At 39.9% G+C, this 23,328-nt stretch overlaps 1 protein-coding gene across 3 annotated transcripts in view; it reads left to right on the forward strand.

The window, feature by feature from the left end:
• The window catches only part of MPPED2 (metallophosphoesterase domain containing 2), a 196,977-nt gene extending 177,754 nt beyond the window's left edge, over window positions 1-19,223 (forward strand). For all 3 annotated transcript variants that reach the window (XM_060176652.1, XM_007530501.3, XM_060176651.1), the window contains exons 5-7: window positions 11,331-11,446; window positions 15,021-15,134; window positions 17,760-19,223. In XM_060176652.1, the coding sequence (XP_060032635.1) occupies window positions 11,331-11,446; window positions 15,021-15,134; window positions 17,760-17,878 (349 nt within the window). In that variant the 3' untranslated portion in view covers window positions 17,879-19,223. The remainder of the gene's footprint in view (window positions 1-11,330; window positions 11,447-15,020; window positions 15,135-17,759) is intronic.
• The last annotated feature ends 4,105 nt before the right edge of the window (window positions 19,224-23,328 follow it).

Consider the following 23,328-nt stretch of genomic DNA (forward strand, 5'->3'; position numbering starts at 1 on the left):
TTCCAGTTGTTCTGAGGTTTTTTTTTATTATTTTTTATTTATAAAAAGAAAACATTGACTAAACCATAGGATAAGAGGGATACAACTTCACACAATTCCCACCACCAGAACTTCGTATCCCATCCCCTCTCCTGTTAGCTTTCCTATTCTTTAACCCTCTGGGAGTATGGACCCAAGGTCATTGTGGGATGCAGAAGGTGGAAAGTCTGGCTTCTGTAATTGCTTCCCCGCTGAACATGGGCGTTGACAGGTCGATCCATACTCCCAGCCTGTCTCTCTCTTTCCCTAGTGGGGAAGGGCTCTGGGGAATCGGAGCTCCTGGACACATTGGTGCGGTTGTCTGTCCAAGGAAGTCTGGTCAGCATCATGCTAGCAGCTGGAACCTGGTGGTTGAAAAGAGAGTTAATATACAAAGCCAAACAAATTATTGACCAGTAATGGACCTAAAGGCTGGAGTAGTACAGATGAAGAATTGGAGGGTGTTTTTTTTTAATTTTTAAACAGGCTGCTCAGACAGATAATGACAGGAATTAAAAGATGACACTTCATTAGAAGTTACCACCTGGCAAGTTTCATAGGAATTGTCACCCCCACTGCACAGTTAAGGAAGCAGGAGAACAGAGAAGTTACTTTCTCAAAACTTTGCATCCAGAAAGTTTCCAGAGCCTGAAACAGAATCTTTTCTAACTCTAGGTCTGTGCCGCCCATGTTCTGAAGTGTCTTCACCCCTATCTGAGTCCCATCACTTATTTTTGAAATCGATTCACTTGATTCTTTGGTGCTTACATTTCTAAACCTGAGAAATGGGAAGCAGGTGAAACAGGAACATAAATTCCGAAAATCAGTCTTAACTTTTTACCCTGCCCTACAAAGTTATGTTCATGCCACTTAGTGGTAGGTTGCCTCTAACAAGCCACTGAAATTCCTATTTCTATATATTGTCTTCTCTAAAATTAATGTTTTGTTTACTTCTTTGGATTACTGTGAACAAGTAAATGTGAAGATGATTTTTTAAAATATTTATTTTCCCTTTTGTTACCCTTGTTTTTTATTGTTGTAGTTATTATTGTTGTTGTTATTGATGTCATCATTGTTGGATAGGACAGAGAGAAATAGAGAGAGGAGGGGAAGACAGGGAAGGGGAGAGAAAGAGAGACATCTGCAGGCCTGTTTCACTGCCTGTGAAGCGACTCCCCTGCAGGTGAGGAGCCGGGGGCTCGAACCCAAATCCTTGTGCTTCATGCCTCGTGCGCTTATCCCGCTGTGCTACAGCCCTATTCCTGTGAAGATGATTTTTGGTAACTATAGTTCTGTGCAGATATATAATGTCATCTCATTTAAATTGAAGTCCTCAGTAAAATGAAAAGTGAACCACCATCACCAGTGTTGCTTGGCACACCAGGTACTCAATAAATATATTAAATTACTTGAATGAATTAAAGACACATCTCTAGTAGCCAGAAGGTGTCTTCAGCCTTTTTATTTCCACAAATGCATTAGGGAAGAAAGAGAAGTTCTAATTCAGAGAGAAGACAAGCTTTAATTTGGCTTCCTGAGCAAAAATCTCCCCTGAATGTACTCCTTTCTCCTCCCCTAGGGAAACTGCCTGATAGTCAAAGAGAAGAGTTTAAGTACTCAATGGATTTTTCAAATCTTTCCATCTATATATGTATGTATTTGTACATATTTGTATACATACATATGTATTGTACATATATGCACATATGTATATCTATATATGTATATATTTCCATCTATATATGTATCTATTCCATGTGTATGTATGTATAGATAGATAGATAGATAGATAGATAGATAGATAGATGAGACATAAAAGCAGAGAGAGACAGAGTGAAAGAGACCACAGCACTGGTGTTGAGCGTCAAGCTTGAACCTGGGTCACACACATGGCAAAACAGCACACTAGCTATGCAGGTTACTTAGCCATCCCTCCATCCACCTTCAGTTTGATATTTGGCTATATCAAATGTTTTCGTCGTATATTTTAAATTTTCAAATGATAATTTAGGGCCAGTAAGCTAGCTCCCCTATAAGAATGCTTGCTTTGTCGTGAATGTGACCGAGTTTCAAACCCAACCCCTACTGCATGTAGGGTAAACTTAAGTGTTGTAGTGTCTTTTCCCACCCCGCCCCACCTCTACCTCTTTCTTTTTTATCCGGAAAAGGTGGCCCAGAGCATTGAGACCACAACGGTGACCAATAATAATGATGATAATAATAATAATACTATTTAGAGAAAGGAGATAACAATAGACAAATAAGATAGGGAAAATCACCACTAGCTTTCCTATGCTTGATGTAGCCATTCAGCTGGTCTGTTTTCTTTTCCTAAGCACTTTGTGCATACTTGAAGTAATACAAATAATCATGTTACACTTCGCTTTTCTCGCTGATCAAGAAGTACACATCTTTCCCATTTAGGGATAAGCTTCATGAACATATGTGTTTTCTCGATACCAGATACTAGAGACACACTTGTCAACCAGTCTTTTTTTTTTTAATTAGGTGGATTAATGGTTTACAGTAAGTACAGTTGTTGATACTTGTGTAAAAAAATCTTATTTTCTGCAAAGCACTCTCACTCCTAGCCTAGGTCCTTCTCCACCATCATGCATCAAGACCTGAACCACTCCCCCATCTCTTCCCCAACCAGAGTCTCTGGTACAGTACACCAGTCCAAGTTCTACTTGTGTTTCCCTTTTCTGTTCTTACGTCTTAACTTCTGTCCATGAATGAGATCATCCTATATTCAGCCTTCTCTTTCTCACTTATCTCACTTAACATGGTTCCTTCAAACTCCATCCAAGATGAGCTGAAGAAACTGACTATTCATCATTCTTAACAGCTGAGCAGAGTGTATGTGTATGTGTGTATCACAACTTTCTGTTGTTAGAAACCTAGGTTCCTTCCTATTACAAATTGTGCTGCTATGAACATAGGTATACACTGATCTCTTTGGATGGGATTCCTTTGGCTATATCCATAAGAGAGAAGTTGCCAAGTCATAAGATATGTCCATTTTTAGCTTTCTTAGGTTCTCCAGACTGCTAGCTATTCTTAACTTCAGTTAGACTGAACTTCCAATTTCCTTTGTTCAGTAAATAACCCCATTGTGTTTTGTTGTTCACTTATCTCTTAATCTGTCTGAGTCTCTTGTTTAAGTGGCCAGCTTTCTTAGTAGCACATTCCTCCTCAGCTACATATGCCTCTGGTGCCCCAGAATATGAAAAAAAAAGTATAAAAAGAAAGCAGCATTAGCATCATTAATGTATGAGAGCACTTAGTCACATTCTAACCTAAAACAGACATAAGGAAATTGTCTTATCCTTGAACTGAAGGTAGTTATATGTTTGGTTTTTTTCTTTTGCCTCCAGTGTCATTATTGGGGCTCGGTGCCTTCACTATGAATCTACTGCTCCTGGAGGCCATTTTTTTCCCATTTTGTTGCCATTGTTGTCACTCTTGTTGTTGTCATTACTATTATTATTGTTGTCATTGCTGTTGTTGATGTTGGATAGGACAGGGAGAAATTGCAAGAGGAGGAGGGACAGAGAGGGAGAGAAATACAGACACCTGCAGACCTGCTTCACTACCTGTGAGGCGACCCCCTGCAGGTAGGGAGGTGGGGGCTCAAACCAGGATCCTACGCCCATCCTTGGGTTTCACACCATGTGCCCTTAACCCGCTGTGCTACCACCTGACCCCCAGATATATGTTTTATCAGTTCAACACACTCTGCTAATGCTCATTCTTAAGAGTTGATTGTGTAGCAAGCTAAAAGCCCAGCTAGCCCTTGTCTCTGTCTTACTCATTTGGAGTAAGTTAGAAATCTAAGTTAGAAAACACTCTACCTGTCAGTAACATGTCCATGAGCAGGAAATGGTGGGAGGAGGGGAAGGAGGTGCAGGTACTCTGTCAAGTTGCCTGTCATCCTTCCTCCTTCCTTGTCCTGTTCAGCCTGTGCTTTGGAAGCAGCCAGGCATGTGACACATGTTGCCCTCCCAGCATAGTCTCTGGTAGGATGTAAAGTTTGTGGTCTGTGGCCCTGGTCTCAGTTGCAGAGCCTTGCTAAAGAGTGAATAAGAAGAAATAGGGAGACCTGCTAATTATGCCTTAGGTCACCTCCTGGCCTAGGACCCTGTCTACATTAGGAATTACATGATCAATTTTAAGATGAGCCTGCTATTTCCCAAGTTTCTCTGAAATTAGATGACTTAGAATGAGTCTAGCTGTTTAGAAAAGCTTCCCCTGAATTGACAATCAATGGGTTTATCCCGAAAGTCGAATTCACTCAGGTGTTCTCACAGAATCTTGCCAGAATCAGAATCATAACAAGCATCCAGGTTCTGTCTTTTTAATGAGTAAATGATCCAGGAATCATACTGAGTCCATTCTCAGCAGGCTTTACCCCCAGTAACTGGGCATTTATTTCATGCAGAAGGGACTGGGACACATCATCTGTGGCTCTCTACTGTCAGGCTTTGCACCTGGCACATATTAGGTTTTCAAAATGAAAAAAAAAAGTTTATCTCCATACAATTCAATACTATTCTGCCATATGTGACCTGAGGGATGAACCTTGAACACATATGCCAAGTGAAATAAACCAGATATAAAAGGACAAATATGGTTTGATTCCACTTACAGTTGGTACTTAGAGTTGTCAAATTCTTAAACAGAAATTAAAATGCTATTGCTGAGGCCTGAGTTCAGGGACAAAATTCCTGCTTGGGATGGTAAAATATTCTTTAGATGAAAGTTTAGTGAATGCCCCTGAATTTTGAACTTAGAAGTCTTGTGTTATACATATTTCACCATAACGAAAATATATATCATTTAAAAGATAACTCTTGCTTCACTTGTTCTGCTTATCTCAACCCAGTGAGCCTTTGTCCAGTTTGGATGATGGAAGCTATGACATTCCTCTTTTGAGGAATATCACACAGCAGGGGAGTAGATAGCAATACAAGTCCCACTCGGGGTTGCTCATTTCCAGTTACATCCTCCGCCCAGAGCACTACGATCTCTGATTTTTTTTTTCAGCCACAAAGCAAAGAACTACTTCTAGAAGCTCCAGGGCATGTCCAAAATCCACTTCACCTGATCACCAAGACAAAAAGTCCTGCCAGTCGTTGCTGTGCCATTATCAGACTTTTTGTATGATGAGTGGGCATAGTCTCCCTCACTGCCCTACTGGCAGGGAATGGATTCTAAACCACCCTCCTGCTTCTGTGAACTTATTTATAAGATTCAAGGCAGATAGGTCTAGGAGGGCCAAGCAGACACTGTGACATTTTTAATAATTCAGGACACAGCAAACTTGAAAACAGGTCATAATGTTTTTTTTTCTTTTCATAGCTAAAGCAAACTCTGCTTAACACCATCTCTCTAGGGAGAAGGAAAATGGGTGACAGAAGCTTAATTCTAATTGTTAGAATTAAGGGGACATTGTTGGTGTATTGGCAAAGACTACAGGGCATGCTGTAGTTTACAAAGCCCCTGTTCAAGTTAGGGAGCCTCAGCTATGATTTGTTCCTGTCCTGTTGACCATGCATAGATCACACATCTACCTAGTCCTTTGTCAGATCAGTATTTCATCCCTAAGACATCATCACAAAAGACCAAACTACAAAAGCATAGTGAAGAGCTGGGCCCAGGTATAAGGTCCAAGAAAGTGAATTCTGCCCTTTAGAGGTGTCTTGAGTTCATGGTGTGGGGATGGCAGGCTTCCTGGGCAGCTGCACTGAGGTGTAAATACTACCTAGAAGCTAAGCTTTTCCTCCCTCTCCTCAAGATGTCAGTCACTGTGCCTCTTCCACTGTGCAAGGTGTGAAGTTCCCAGTGGGCTAAGGCAAACCTTTTTAATTGCAGGAAAAAATGACTTCCAGGCTGCCAAGTACAGGGACTTGGGGGGAGGTATGTCTGGCTTTCTTAAGCAAAAATGCAGAGTGAAGAAGAGAAGAGGAGGCAAGGAAGGGAGCAGGGCAGGTGTCTGCCTTTCATTTGAATATTCAGGATGACACATCTGGTGCCAGGGAAACTGCTGTTTCTAACTGACTTTGCAGTCAAGGGAGGGCTGAGCTGTCAGGTGAGTTAGAGATCAAGAATTATCATGACAGCTTCATGGCATGTGAAAGGCGCTGTGAAGTGTGGTGTGATTTTTAACCAGCAGTGGTTAAATTAGCTTCTCTTGGACCTGGTGTGATGTGTAGTCAGAGAGGGACCGATGGCGGCTTGGAGTGCCAAGCCTGAGAATGTTGGAATTCAGAAGTGCCACCACAGAGGAAAGAAAGTGTATGTGAAAAGTGACTCCTGGTTCCTGAATTTTGCTTCATAAAAGTGCCAGGCGGCTCTCGTGGCATTAATTAGTAGCCTGTTGATTCCTCCAATGAACCCTGAAGAGTCCCCTATTATAAATAGTCCAAGGACCCAAAGTAAGCCCCTTTCTTGAACTTCCCCAATTTGAAATCCTGTCAAAATCTAACCACCTGTGCTAGCCGACTAAGCATCCTTGACTCACCATTTTGCCCTGTGCTCGCACATTCCAATAGAATTGTCTATGCAAGACTGAGCAGGGGAGCGATTGAGTGCCTTTCTGAAAAACTTCCACTCAAAAGTGAGCGCTGAGGAAGCGCCTTTTAATAAGTAATCAGCTGGAGGAAACCTGGCTCTACCTAGTCATCTAGAAGTGCTAGCTTTTCCTTGGGGACTTTTCAGGAGTCAGAGCAGAAGAGCCTATGATTTGATGAGCATAGCTGAGGAAACTCTAAAGAGAAAAATTTAGCATGAGAAACTCTCTGTGTGCATACTGCTAATATATATCTTGTCGATTCAAACCTGCACATAATACTCAATACCTATACTCTGTCAAAAGTTTTATATACTGGAAGTATGGATCAACCTGCCAATTCCCATGCCCAGTGGAGAAACCAGACTTTCCACCTTCTGCACCCCATAATAACCCTGGGTACACACTCCCAGATGGATAAAGAGTAGGAAAGCTTTCAATGGACAGAATGGAATACAGAACTCTGGTGGTGGAAATTGTGTGGAATTGTACCCCTCTTATCCTGTGGTCTTGTTGAATTTTTATTTCATAAATTAAAAAACAAGTTTTATATATATTCACATAACTTGAGCCTGGATATGTTTTGGCTCCATAATCCATGCTCATACCCACTACTTCCAAAGCAAGCATGCCAATTTTCATAGGACCCCTAGATTCTCAAGTTGTAAGTGACCTGACCAACATACTGGTCCTCAAATCTGGGTGTCCTGTGAGCCCTTGCACATTCCCACTTCACCTCTGTAGCAGCCACATGAATGCAAGCCTCTGTGACCTGTCTTACCCCCAGGGGAATTTATGGACAGTGACCAGCACTGAGACTGAGAATGTAGCCTATCTGGACCAATTTCTCATTTCCAAATTTTGTTTTCCTGAGGCACAGCCAGCCCCTACTCAGGTTGACGGTGAGTAAACATCTATTCACCTGTCCAAAATCCGATTTATGGTCTGGTGTTTCCTTCACCAGCACCACAGCCCTGTGTACTGCAAACACAGATGACCTTTGCAGCTATTTCTTCTCAGGCTGGTTCCATATAGAAAACCCATTTTGTGTTGACATTCTTTGGGAAAGAATTTCTATGTTAACTCCATAATTGCTTGCCTGTGGACTTTCAACCCATAGAGGCCAAGTGCATCTCACTAATTCTGAGAGCAACACAGGGAAGGAGCCTTGAAAGCAGCTTCCCTCCAGCTGAGTTTTTGGTCCATTGGTTTTAAGCAGCTCAAGTGCCCCCCTTCCTCCCTTGCAGGGTTTTCTAATCCTTTTCCATGAGGGGGTGGGCTGCACATTCAGATTGGACCACTCACGGAAGGGTGCTTTGTGGGACAGTTTCTTACAAGTCGGTTCCCATGTGGTATTTGTTAGTCACAGCTAATTATTAAGTCCTTGGCCTATGCAGTAGACATTGTTCCCTTGAATTCCTCCCTCCTCCTCTTCCCCACTGCCCCCCACTGCTATAGAACAAAACCCATTGTGAGGCTCTGGAGATGGACTGTGCACATATTTCCCAGTGAACTCCTGATTGACTCACTGCTGGGGTTTGGTATTTCGGGTTGAAATTCAGCTGGATCAGGCATTATTCGTCGATGTTGACAAAGTCCATCTTCACTTCATACATGAAATGTTGGGTTGTTGGAAAAGTCATGATGCATTTTTTTTTTTGCATGGAAAAAGCAGAAAAATATGTCCTGACTTGTCCAACAACCCAGTATTTCTCCCACAGTGGACTTTGGCCCTTAAAAGCAATGTAGTTAATTCATAGAGAGCAAGTCACAGAATTTACTCAGAAAGGTGATCATCTGCACAGAATTACAAGGTCTTTGATTTTCTCGATCATAGATCAAGTGCCAGGACCTGCCATCTGTAATCATAGGCATAGGTCAGGAAAAAGTCTGGGCAAACAAGTTGGGACCCCAGTCTCCCAGTCCCCAGTCAAAAACAGACCTAAATGTACCTTCTTGGGGTTTTCTATTTCAGGCTAAGATTTCAGCAACCTAAAAACAATCTTGAAAACCAGTTATTAAATTCATTCAGTCATTGGTTTCTCAAGGCCTGGGATTAACACAGTGCTGGTGTTTAACACAAGTACATACTTGTATGCCGAGGTCCGAGACTTGAGCCCCCAATATCACTAATGGCCAGAGCTAAACAGTGCTCAATGCTTTTTCAAAGGGAGACACATTGATTTTCCAGATGAGGAAATTGGCCCTCTGATGTGTCTTCTCTTACCTAATGACCACATGAATGAGTGAATTGATGTAAGAATGCGAATTAGCAGACAACACCTGCTAAATCTGTAGGCACCACTTATTAAAGTATGTTGAGCATAATTCTGGAACTCATCACTGAGCAGCTTTTCCCATTGTCTGGCCACTCCTTGTGGAAAAGACCTTATCTGGAGGATCTAGAGGAACAGAAAACATACTCCCTAAAAAGCCGTATCAGCACTGTTGACATCAAATTCTGTTTCTACTAAGGGCCATCTCAGTCACATGAGTGTCAGGTATCGTAGAGTGCACAGCCTCTGTCTGAGGCTGTATAGACCAGTCTTGTTTTTAATTTATGTAGATGAGAGCCAAAGCCAAAATGGAGTGAGAAAGTTTTAGTTTACCATTGCTCAAAAAAAGAAATGCAGAACTAACAGATCTTGCTTCAAATCTTGGTTTCACTACTTACCAGTCCTGGGAATGTGGACAAGGTATTTGTTATCACTGAGGCACAGGCTTTTAACCTCAACATAAAGCTGACAATAGATAGCACAAAGATTGCTGTGAAGAATTAAGTTTAATAGTCTGTAAGACCCCTGCCCCCTATGTAAAAGATAACAGTGACCCGATAAGTATTCCTTTTCCTATAATTTACCCTTGCTGTCATACACATACAGGTTTAAGTCAAAATAAAAACCATATATATTTTTTTAATTTAGCCTTAACTTGGAAACTTCTGGATTTTGTCACATACTTGACATTAACCAAATGAAAGTTGGGGTATCTATATATGCCATGAGCTTGTTTTAATCTTTTACAGAAGACTTATAAAGCTGAGCATTTCCTAGGGGAGTAGGACTGGAGTTTCCAAGAGAAAATTCTGTGAAGAAAAACTTGGAACGACAGAAAATTAAGTCCTATTCCTTTGACTCGGGAAGCCCCTGGGATCTGCTGCAGGTTCAGAAGCTGACTGCTCTCAGACAGACTGGCAGAAAATCAGAGCCCCTCATTGTACCAACTACTTGGGTGTGCTTGGGACTCTGTCAAGCCCTTCTTTATTTGCCATTCAGACAGGAACCAACAGACCCAGAAGCTTGTTTTCAAAATCTAGGAAAGCAGATGTTTTTGCTTATTTTTCTCTCTCATGCCAAATGCTCACTGTGTTTTCCTTGGGATCAGAACTTGCATTTTTTTTTTACCCTTTACTTTTAAGACAAACCTTAGAAATGGTTCACTGTAAAATGGATATCCCAAATCGGGATGGTCCTATTTTAGATTCTTAGTAAAAAACAAAATTCAGTTTCTGAAAGTAGGGAATCCTGGAAGACAAGGACGAGCTTAGAAGACAAGCTCTATCTTTTGCTCCAGAGGAATTCAGAGCATTGCATTTAACTGAACATGGCAGTGTGACTGTGGAAGACCTATTGATTAAATGATAAATAAAAATATTATCAATAAGACACAACAACCAAATAAGGCTTCAGACTGTCCGATTAACTGTGACCAAGGCTGGTGGCTTTGTCCATAGAATTATATCATTCAGTAGACAAAAAAAAAAAAAAAGAGGCAGTTTAGACAGAAGGAGAAAGTTGGGCTTAGCTGAAAATTTGACCAATTCGCCTTTACATGTACCTGCAAGTGGGGATTCCCCTGTAGAACAAAAGAAACTCATTTTTTGGTGGGGTAAGTGTTTATATCTAGGTGAGTAGGAATAGGACAACACTGAAGACTACTTTGTTCTAATGCCTTTAGCCTGCTGTGTTTGTAAGGAAAAACTGAGCATTAATACAAATGTAAAGACATGTTTAGTACCAATTAGAAGTGCTCCTTGAATAGACAAATACTCTATGCATTCTTCATATAGCATAAATCTCAGAAACCCATCCTCAAACAGAAACTCTTATGAACTTGGGAAATTTATACTCAACTGCTAGGAGATTAGATTCTAAAATGGTCCAGAAGTCCCCAGCACCTTCTTTTTGGGACAGGAGCAAATTCCACATTTTGCTTTTTGCTGTCTGTATCCTTCTCACCTTCCTGATTCTTTTCTATTTGTTTAGCCTTTCAGGCTATGGTATTCAAAACATCTTCATGCACAGAGGTTTATTCTGCCTTCAGAACATTTCTCCTTTTCTCCAAGGACATTAATAAAATTGGCAGAATAATTCCACAGTAAAGTGTGGAGGAGAGAGGACTACTGAACTCTGAGCACTCAGAGAAAGAGAGAAATACTTTGGATCTAGACTGAGCATCTTGGGCTGCACTAAGATTTGGGAGAAGACAAAAGTTTTGTTAAGATTTTGATAGTGGTCTGCTGGGAGAGTCTCATTGTAAAGGTTCCTGTGCCCTTCTCAAATTGAACAATTCATAAGCTCCATGCTTGCTTTCAAGTGGATTGGTTTTGAAGCACTCAACAAAAAAAGCATCCTGCTGCCAGGGCCAGCCATCAAAAAGAAAAAAAAGAAAGAAAGAAAATATTGCAGAGCTGAAATGTAGCTCCACTGGCCTGATACCTTGTGCATTATCTCCCCCAAAGGACCCCGTGGTTTAACGGATGGGGTTTTAACCTACCCAGAGGTCAGTCTCTGCTGGACAAGTGGAACCTCATCCCTGAGGGCATCGACCTACTTATGACACATGGACCTCCTCTAGGTAAGTGAGGCAAAGGTTGTCCTTTTGCCCTATGAGATGCCTTTTTTTTTTCCACAGGCATAATGATGATGCTTTAGGGACAATAATTTTCCTCAAAAAGAGTGTGAATATAGAAATGAAAAACCAGGTGTCTTTAAAGAAACTCAGTATGATAATTAAACTCAGCAATTCTACTGGGTTTACAGGTGTTCTTAAAATTAATTTTTTTAATTTGGTCGAGTCAGGGAAAATCAATTGAGTGTGGAGCACCACAGTCTTTTGAGCTTGATAATTTATTTTAAGAACTGTTTCACTTTGGAGCAAGGGGAGGTGGGATGAGGTGTGAGGGAAAGACACAGACCTCCCAAATCACAGGGCTTTTGAATGGCAATGAAATAATGAAAACTTTTGTTCAAAGGAGCTCATTTTCCTTTCCCACTTATTAGCAGAGCCTGGGAGCTCTTTAAAGCTTAACATTTGAACTGATTATACGAGAAAAAAATTTTAAGCGAAGGCGTTAAGTAGATCTGATATTAAAAGTTACTTTAAAATGTATATCCTGCAGATACATTGAACCTGCATCCAAGTTCAGAATGGCATTGTGTTTTAACACTATCTTTAGCTACCCAAATGATGGACCCGAAGATGATTATTTGATATATAATTATCTTTTAATTATGCATGAGCTTGCTATCTGCCTGTCTTTACCATAGAGCATTTTTCAAACCGTACTACCACCTTGATCTGCCATCTCCTTGCTATTTGTTTTTCCAGGCCCACTCCTATGAAAGGCTGCTCTGGAAATTGGTAGGAGAGAGAGTTTTATTTTTATACTTTTTATGGTTAAAAAAGGCTCCTAACCTGGAATCTACTCGCAAGCAGTTTTAAAGTACATACTATTGGAAGATTTTTCTTTGTTATCTTCATTTGGAGAGAGGGGCCAAACACTTAATTAAAAACAAAAAATTGAATGAATTTAGTGATTTTCCTGTTGCATTGGAGTTGTTGACTATGTCACTCTCCTGTCATCCTGGAAAAAAAATATTTTAAAAACTCAACTAATACCCTAATGTGAATGTAGCTTTGTAGATAGTTTACCCTTCAGGTCACTTAGAGCTTCCCACCCCTTCCCAGGGAAATGGTCTGCTGTTATGAGGAACCAAGGGGTGGGGGAGGGGGTGGTGGCATACCTGGTTAAATGCATATATTACAGAGTGCAAGAACCTGAGTTCAAGCTCCTGGTCCCCACCTGCTGGGGGAAAGCTTCACAAGTGGTGAAGCAGCACTGCAGGTGTCTCTCTGTCTCTTACCTTCTCTCTCTGGCCCTGCCTCCGCTCTCAATTTTTCTCTGTCTGTATCCAATAATAAATTTTAAAAAATATTTTTTAAAAAAAAAATCAGCAGAAAGGAAGACCATGGTGACTCCACTAAGACTTCACCATGATGTCTCCATTAGGACTTCACCACTTTTGACAGCTATTCTTTTCCTTTTTCTTTGATAGAGTAAGGGGATAAATAGATGGCACTAAGAGAGGAGAAGCAATGCAATATTGCTCCACTACTTGTGAAGCTTTCCCCCTTCAGGGGGGACTGAGGACCTGAACCCAGGTCCTCATGTATGGTAACATATGCACTCCATGAACTGCATTCCTCCCCCCACCCTCACTTTGTCATATATTTTAATGATGGAAAAGTAATTGAAGGGAACTGGTTCTGTTGCAAAGAAGTTTGTGTAGGAGCAACAGTTACTGACTTTATCACTATTTCATTCAGATTCACCATCTCCATGCTTTTTGCCAGCATACCACCCCATCACATGTTTTAAAAGATTATACTTATCATCAACCCTTTTCATGTCATAATTGAGGAATTTATTGATTTTGAAGTCACTGAAGTCTTAAATTATTAAGTTGCTAGCTTAATATTCTGATTAGCAAAATTTAACTAGTGAGACCCTATAGAGATTATCCCCACCAATTTGTTCTTACCGTGAGCAGCCTAGTTGGATGCAGGTATGGTTTCCCTTGGGTTATTTATTGTAAGTCATGAAGGTATCCTCAGCATAGAGACACTTACATAACTGAAATGCTACGTGGAAAATAACCTTAAGCAGAACAATTAATTCACAGACTTCATCAAATCGTTAATTTGATGTAAGACTAGCAGTAATCAGAAGTCTCCAAAGAATTCAAGGCATTCTAGGAGCTCTTAATAGGAAAGCTACCACACCATCTCTTTGTAGTAAAGATGAAATAATCCAGGCTTTGCATACAGCAGAGTGATAGTCATGTCAAGAAGTTTCAAAGAAAAAGGTCAGACAAAGTTTTCATATGGAAAAGTTGAACCTTAGCCAATGTAGGCAGTTATCGGAATTCTTGTGGAAATGCCAGATTAGAGTGGTGGGGATGGGGAATGACCTTGAATTTTCCCCTACTGGAAAAGGAAGCCACAGTGCCATAGGACTTTGCTATTATGATAGGGATAAAATGCTTTCACAGGTGACTATGGAAGAAATTAAATATCTTCTCCTGTCAAAAACAGCACATTCATGAGGGAATATGCTAATCACTATGCATTAAGAATTTTCCCCCTCTGATTAGCAAGGATTTGAAGCCCCAGGTTGAATTTTTGCTAGGGCTTCCACTTTCATCTAATGTTCTTCCCAGACTCTGTCCCTTCCACACACCCCAGCTAGCATGTCTTTTCCAAGATAGTAAATATTCATCTCTTTGCCAAACAGAGTGGAGTAAGCTCATCTTGCCCTCTCTGCCTGATCATTTTCAAATAGTAGAAATAACCTAATAGAATCATGGAATGGGTTCCCACTGATTACAACAAGTTAGCCTTTCATCATACCTGTCTTCTTTATACCCCATCCTGCTGAGGCGTATGGATTCCATTTCAGACCATAATCATCCAGATAGCTGGCTTTTGCTCTAATTGATGTCAGTTTTTATGGATTTTTCTGCATTAACTGTGAAAATAAGTGCCTTTTACTTTGAAAGTAGTCAATTAGCCCTGGCTTGCTGGATGCCACCAGGAGGTCAAATAGTTGCTTCTTGCTTCAGGGGAGGAATTTGGTGTTGCCAGGCTTTGGTCATTGGGAACCACCAAGGGTTAAGAATTGATGGATCATAGAAAATCCAGGATTTTTATGGCCAGTTCACATACAGCTCCACCTAGCTATTCTTCTCTGAACTATCTTGGAATTAAACTGTTACAAGAAAGATATAATAAAAGTAACTGAATTAAAAAAAGAAAGAGATATTATGGGACTGCTGGGAATAAATGTCTTTGGGCCCATGAAAAAGATTTGGAACCTGTGGCCAAATAAATCAAATCCCTTATAGAAAAGAGAAAAAAAAAAGTTCATTAGCAGGAAAGAAAAAAATGGAAACACACACACACACTGAATACCTAAAGAAGACAAAGTGATGAGTGAAAAGTTCCTTAAAAGCCATTGTGAGCGTTAATGGTGAGGTTATGATTACAGATAATGTAATAAACGTTCTATGAGTTACAGCTTCCTGAAAGTCTAAATGAAACCTTACCTGAAGAAGAAAAATTAAGAGTATTGATTGCATTTTGCCCTTAGGTTTTCGAGATTGGGTTCCAAAGGAGCTTCAAAGAGTGGGCTGCGTGGAGCTTTTAAATACAGTCCAGAGAAGAGTTCGGCCCAAGCTCCATGTGTTTGGTGGGATCCATGAAGGTAAGACTGAAAGAAAGGAAGTCACAACATGAGTCACAGCCATGATCTCAGTCCACAGTAAGGATTTTAGCTACCTTGGAAGTAATTGGAGCTGTGGAATTCAATTTCTCTTTACTGGTGGAATCCTTTTAAAAGGGTTTAGTTGTTAGGTGAAATAGCTGCATACACATTTTTTTTTAATGCAGAGACACTCTTTTTTGAGCAAAGTGGAGATTGGAACCCAAGTCTAACTCATCTGTTAGAAAACTCAACACTCCCCTAGGAATTTTATAGTCTCAGGTCTCTGATGAGAAATGTTTGATAATCATTATCATAGAGCAATCCTGAGGTAAAAATGATAATAGTAATAAAATTCTTTCCAACAGAGTTAGGATAAATGACCTGGAAATTAGACTAAGTCATTTTTCCACTCCCTTCCTGCATGTAAGTATCATGTTTCAGAATGCACACAAAGACCCAGGAATATAAGATATTCTCTGAAAAATAATTTTGGGTGTACTGTGAAAGATAAAACAGAGATGATGGGACCTTGTACATCTGTAGATAACTATTTCCTTACTAACTTCAGAAAACCATTTCAAACTTCCCAGAAACCATCAGCATTGTTAGCTCATGCTGAGCTTTAAGAAAGTGACTAAATCTCTCCTAAATGGGAGCCAGTCCAGTTGCCATTTTCTGCCTTTCAGCTGGAGTCAGGTTCATACAACTTGAAAGTCTTACAAGGACTTTTATAGGATACTGTTTCCTCTACTAACCCTTTTTTCTTTTTTTATTTTTTCTTTTCTTTATTTTTTTTTTCCCTTTAAGGCTAGTTAACTAGACATTTGAGCAGATACAAAACCCTCTTTTAGCAGCCATTGATTCTTTGGATTATACCGGTTACGTATGTTTGTTATATATTTACCTAGACAGCCACTGTATTCTGAGCAGCTGCCATACCCACATCGTTCCCTGTTGATAGCTACTCTCTAGAGTTTTTTATGAGTCTGCAGTTGACTTGGTTAGACTATATACCTGATGGCATATATGCCAAAGGACAAAGTTTGTTTTTCAAAACCTAAAGAACTCAGTGATTTTTCTGGATAGGCATGTATAGGAACATATAGAAAGTTATCCTACTGAGGACAAATAATTACCCATTCCAAGTGCAGATACCAGTAGAATATAGGTGAACAGGGGTGCAGCCTTTAGGATCCTGCTCTGACTGAGCCACGCTCCAAAGAAAGGAAGACTCTTCTTTAAGACATGCTAGAATCTGAGGGAGAATTATTGATAGGATGGGGACCTCATATCTGAGCAGCATTTGGGGGAGACAGTTATCAGGTTTCAGTTCTTATAGCAAGTCTATAAGCTGGCATTTCAAAAAAAATAATTCAATTAGCTTTAAACCAGCCAAACAATTGGGGAATTCTACTAAGTTTCCAAATAATAAACTTTCTTAAAAGGTAAGATGATCATATTCAAATAAACTTGTCTCATTTGTATTCGAGTAAGACAACTGAAGAGGGCAAAGAGAGGGCAAATACCAACCTCCTGATGGAGAGAGATAACAAGACTTTATGACCTCAGAACTAAACAGTGCAAGTTTTTAATGCCTCTTTTCTTTTCTTAAGAGATTTTACCATTGACCCTCATTAAGCTCTCCACAGGCTTACTTAGGGATATTTTAGCAAATGGAAGAAAAAAACCTTATCAGTTCTTTCTATAAATCCTGGTAATTGTATTTTTCACAGGCATATTTTCTATGCTCCTAAGAACTTGATGGCAACATAGAATTAGTCTTAATTGCAGAGGCTAAAAGACAGACACAAGGTATCCAGGAAAATGTGCAAATTTGCAAACATGCTAGAAATATCAATATGTTAAAAATGATAGAAGGAACATACATACTTGAGACTCAGAGAAACAAAGAGTTTTACACTGCATTTGGGAAGGGTTTAGCTTGACCCAATGTCCTGGTGAGCTGAGGAAGCAGCATCTGTGGTGATGTTTCTACAAACCATATGAACATTTTAATGACTTAGTTCTTTTTTTGAATGAATGGAACTCCACATAAGAGTCCAAGTAAGATAAGGTCACTTCCTGTTAACTCATCAATACAGTTAAGAGATGTCTCACAGATAAGAAAACCAAATACCCACACTTCCCAACTCCCAGTGCAGTACTTTTTCCCCTACACCTATCCAGAAGTCCCTTTGCCTTTTGCACGCTTGTGATCCTGAGACCTTTCTCCTGCTATTCACTTAATTGCCAAGAACTCAATAGTTAATACAGGCCTTAAAAATGGAAATCGTATTTTAAAAATATCAGGGAAATTTTTTTTTCTTCTCATTAATAAATCACAGTGCTCCCTGCCCCTCTCTTTTTCTTTCTCATCTAGTATTTATGGAAGGGGGAAAGGGAGAACTACTTTTCTTTGAAGAAAAGGATTTTTCCTTTTAAGAACGTGGCATCAAATGGGGAGGTAGCTATTGAAAGCTTGCTATCTGGAGTGACTCAACTGACACACTTCACTGTCCACTGGCAGAGATTTTCATTTTATTTTGCTTTCCTGGCCTGAGAGCCCTGTACTGAGTGACTGTTATTTGTATATATTACAGTAAGTGTGACATTCTGTCTCCACAGGTTACGGCATTATGACCGACGGTTACACAACATACATCAATGCCTCAACGTGTACAGTCAGCTTTCAACCCACCAACCCTCCAATTATATTTGACCTTCCAAACCCACAGGGTTCCTGAAGCTCCAAACACCAGATTGGAAATGTGATCGAAGGTCTAGAAACTGCCATTTTTCTAATTATAAACTTACATTCTCCCGTACTCATTAATTTCTAAATCCTGTGAGTTTTTTTATTTGGTTGTGGGGTATTTTTGTTTTGTTTTGTTTTGTTTTGGTTTGGTTTGGTTTGGTTTTTTTTTAATTGCTGGAACAAAATGACACTAGAGGCTGTGCTTCTTTATTTATTTTTTAAATGGAGCACCCATTTGAAATCAAAGAAGCACTGTGAATTTATAAAAAAAAAAGAAAATAACTTCTGTTTTTGTCAAAGGCCACGCCATTGTAAATTGTTAGTGTTTGCCAAAGGACAGCCAAGCTTTCTTTTTGAATGGTGATGAAAATCTTATTTTAATATGCTTTAAGCTGGAAGGAAAAAATTATAATGAAACAGGCAGGCAGTGTTTTAAAAAAACCACCCAGATTTGCACAACTATTTGAATATTATTTTAAGTGTTTTATTTTATTTTATTTTTGATACTCTGTTAGTATTGTTTTTTTCTTGGTAATGCTTCTTTTGTGTTGATGTGGTCTGGATTTATAGCAACCTACTCAATGAAAGTGGGTATGGAAAAGACTTCTCTTCACTCTCATGTTAAAGAAAGCTTTTCCTAGGGAAGAAGATAACTCTCATTTTTAAAGGATGGCTTAGCTTAGTGAGATCCATAGTGTGTCATATGAAGTCTCATTGTTTATTTGTATCTTTTAAATTATTTTAGCTTTAAAAATATGGAAATGGAATCTGTCAAAAACAGGTATTTCATGCCATTTTTTTTAAAAAGAAAGAACATGCAGACTCCTTTTCAATATGGTTTATATATATAAATATTTTTGTGTATTATGACTAAGTTAGGAGTGTGATATTGCCAAGGACAGTACAACTGCAAAGGGATGCTTTATAACAGGGCATCAGAAGTTCAAAGGAGCTGCCACAGTTTCTAAGAACTCAAGGTCTCAAAGAACTTGAGTTAAACCTAGGTGCAGTTACCGGCTTGTATAGACTTAAATGAATGCAATGTGAGCTAACTAAAATAAGGCTTAGTTGTCCTTTATATTTAAATACCCTGAACTGTCTTCTTACTTCCTCCCCCCCCCCCATTTTGCACTGTGTGTCGATGCAATCTTCGCTAGCACAAAATATTGTCGCTAATAGTCATTTCTGTTTTCCCATTGTAAATGCTGTTGAGCTTTATTCTATTTTATGTTATCTTGTTAATGGAATTTAGGAAAGCAGTTGTTTCTTTAAATTTATTGTGATATTCTATATCTAGCGGCCTTTATATGCAAATAAAATTGCAGGATTTTTAATTTTGTGCTGTTTGGGAAGATTGGTGGATAGGGTGGGAAGATGGCTTTCATCCTGGAGAAAGACTTTTATGTGGAACATGGTATTCTATCAGGAGAATCAGAATAATGACTTTTTCTTATTTCTAATACGTTTCTACTGCCCACCATTCATGGACTGGCAAGTAGGTCAATAAGGCACTCACTGTCCCTTTTCTTTCCATTATACTGTCGTCTCTCACTGTTGATTTTAGCAGGTCTCTGGCTATTGTAATTTTTACAGGACAAAATGATGGGGCAATGGAGGCTGGAGATGTTATTGTGGACATACGTGTGGTATTCAGAAGAACCACTAAGTTATAGAGTGACCACTACATTTTTTCCCCCAAACACAGTTCCCAATCTCTTTCTTGCTACTTTTTAAATGATGTCCACTACTAAAGAAATGCAATGGCAGCTACCAACCAGCACATAGTGAAGAAGGCAAATCCAAGTTCTGGTTTTATTTGTCTGTTTTTGTTTGTTTGTTTGGGGGGGGTATAAGGAGCTGTTTGGTTTTTGTTGTTGTTGTTTGTTCTCTGAAAGAACCATCAAAGGATAGCATGGTCTTGGATCTTCAGTGTACTCCAAAATCTATCTTCCTATGCCCATTGGACTATATTTAGACACATCTTTCTTTCCTCCTACCCACTGTGGAGTCTTTGAATTCATTCCCAAAATTAATTATTGATTTCAGTACTAACAAGGTGAGAAAATATCCTTAACCAGGGAGTCGGGCGGTAGTGCAGTGGGTTAAACACACATGGCATGAAGCGCAAAGACCGGCGTAAGTATCCAGGTTCCAACCCCCGGCTCGCCACCTGCAGGAGAGTCACTTCACAAGCGGTGAAGCAGGTCTGTAGGTGTCTATCTTTCTCTCCCCCTCTCTGTCTTCCCCTCCTCTCTCCATTTCTCTCTGTCCTATTCAACAGTGATGACAACAGCAATAATAACTACAACAATAAAAAACAAGGGCAACAAAAGGGAAAATTAAAAAAAAAAAAAAGAAAGAAAGAAAATATCCTAAACCAGAACTTCAGCTCAAGCAGACATAAAATTATCTTGGGTCTTTGTGACTATTGCTACTTATTGAGTGTCTCCAGTGTCACTCAAAGACTGCAGTAGAACATCACAGAGCAGAATGCTCCACCTCCCCCAACTGAATGTGGGTCATGACCATAGTTGATTAAAAAAAGAAAAAGGAAGAAAAGAAGGAAGGAAGGCAGAAGAAACACAGTAAGAAGTGAAAAGCCCGCTTCCACTTGCAATATCCGTAGAAGAGGGTGTTTTAAGCCCCTTGCAAGAGAAATGGAGTATGGAATGGAATGGAAACATCATCTGCTTACTGTATTGGGAGCCAGACTCCAACTTTCCAGAGACAAGGTGAATGATCATGATGACAAGTGTGCATGCACAGCCCTTGAGAGCATGTCTGGACAAAAGCTAATTAAGATAAGCATTTACTAAAATTGTATTCCATTGTATGGGGGCAGGAAGCCATCCAGCCTTCCAGATCTGTGGGGTAGACTGGCTCTTGGACAGAGTTTCATTCAGCCAGTTCAGGTTGGTAATTCTAGATGAATAAACTGCTAGGGTGGGAACAGAACAGTTGGGCAAGGATTGCCACAGAAAGGCCTAAAGCTTTGTCTTCTTAGCCTTAGCTCATTGAAACATTTGACATAGCTCTTACAAACTAGGTACTTTCTTTTCTTCTCTTTTTCTTTTTTTATTTATAAAAAGGAAACACTGAAAAAACCACAGGATAAGAGGGGTACAACTTCACACAGTTCCCACCACCAGATTTCTGTATCCCATCCCCCCTTGATAGCTTTTCTGTTATTTAACCCTCTGTGAGTATGGACCCAAGGTCATTGTAGGATGCAGAAGGTGGAAGGTCTGGCTTCTGTAATTGCCTCCCCGCTGAACATGGGCATTGACAGGTGGATCCATACTCCCAGCCTGCCTTTCTCTTTCCCTGGTGGAGCAAGGTTCTGGGGAATCGGAGCTCCAGGACACATTGGTGGGGTTGTCTGTCCAGGGAAGTCTGGTTGGCATCATGCTAGCATCTGGAACCTGGTGGCTGAAAAGAGTTAACATATAAAGCCAAGCAAATAGTTAACTAATCATGAACCTAAAGGCTGGAATAGTGCAGATGAAGAGTTGGGGGGTCCATTTTGTAGACAGCTAGTAAGCATATTTTAGTTATATTCCAAAGGGTCTGTGGCTACACTAATCCCCCGCCCCCAGCCTGAAATCTTATATGCAGGTGGATCCAAGTTATTGTCTGGGGAGATAATTTCATGGATGGAAAAAGGACCAGAAAGCTGGATCAGGGAAGAGAGTAGCTCAAAAATATGGGAAAGGTGTACAAATATTGTTGCTCTAAAACCCACTGATTTGATGTTATCTGGGGCCCATATGTGACCTCTGCATCCCTGTAGATCTGAGATCACATTCTGTGGTCATGAGTAGGAACCTGGGAGAAGACTCAAATAAATAGAATTGTGAACAATAGAGGAGATATCACAACTGACATCACAGAAATCCAGATACTATGCGAAACTTCTGTGAGGAACTGTACGCCACCAAGCTAGAGAATCTGGGAGAAATGGAAGCATTCCTAGAAATATATGCCCTTCCAAAACTGAACCAAGAAGAACTACAAAACCTAAATGCACCAATCACAGACAAAAAAAAACAGTTATTAAGAATCTTCCCAACTACAAAAGTCCTGGACCGGATGGCTTTATAAATGAGTTCTACAAAACCTTCAAGAAACAGTTAATGCCTATATGTCTAAAGTTCTTCCACAAGATGAAAGAAATAGGAACACTCCCTTCCACCTTCTATGAAGCCAACATCACCCTGATACCAAAAGCAGATAGGGACACAACAAAAAAAGGAAAACTACAGACCAATATCTCTGATGAACATAGATATCAAAATATTAAACAAGATCCTGGCCAACCGGATGCAGCAGTATATCAAAAAGATTGTTCATCGCGACCAAGTGGGATTTATCCCAGGAATGCAAGGCTGGTTTAACATACTGTAAGTCAATCAATATCATTCACCACATTAATAAAACCAAAACCAAAAAACACATGGTTATCTCAATAGATGCAGAGAAAGCCTTTGACAAAATCCAACACCCATTCATGCACAAAACACTACAAAAAATGGGAGTAGACAAGAAATTCCTCAAGATAGTGGAGTCCACATATAGCAAACCTAAAGCCAACATACTAAACGGACAGAAGCTGAAAGCATTCCCCCTCAGATCAGGGACTACACAGGGCTGTCCACTATCACCATTACTCTTCAACATAGTATTGGAAGTTCTTGCCATAGCAGTCAGGCAAGAGAAAGAAATCAAAGGAATACAGGTTGGAAGGGGGAGAAGTCAAGCTCTCACTATTGCCAGATAACATGATAGTATACATAGAAAAACCTAAGAAATCCAGTAGAAAACTACTAGAAGTTATTAGCAATATAGCAAGTTGTCAGACTACAAAATCAGTGTAAAAATGAGTGACATTTCTTTATGCAAACACTAAATCTGAAGAAGAGGACATCCAGAAATCACTCCCATTCACTGTTGCAGCAAAATCAATAAAATACCTAGAAATAAATGAACTGGGTACTTTCTATCCTTACATCACCAGCAAGCTGCTGAGAATCCTGGGAGAAATCACATAAAAATTGACTTTTTTTTTTGGTAGGAAACTAAGGCTTTAGAAGTTTGACTACTTTCCCCAGGAAAATGGAAGGTTCAAAACCAAGTCTGTTTGATTCTCCAGCCTATGCCCTTTTCACTACCCTGCCTTTGGACCAGGAAAGTTGTCACTTTCCAAGAGCTGACAAAAAAAAAAAAAAACAACCCTGGTGGACCTTCATTATTTCCTGTCTCTTATAGAGGAGGCTGCTGGAATTCCTTGATACCTGGTTTTATGATAACATCAAGTTGTCATCTCTGCTCATTACTGTTGGCACAGTGTGGTGGGTGAGAACCTGAACCTAGAGCGAGCGAGGCTGAATGCTAGACTAGCACTCATGCGTTTAACATGCGGTAATCTCTATACAGTAACGT

Source organism: Erinaceus europaeus, chromosome 17 (genome assembly GCF_950295315.1).
Source record: "Erinaceus europaeus chromosome 17, mEriEur2.1, whole genome shotgun sequence".
NCBI classification, from domain to species: domain Eukaryota; kingdom Metazoa; phylum Chordata; class Mammalia; order Eulipotyphla; family Erinaceidae; genus Erinaceus; species Erinaceus europaeus.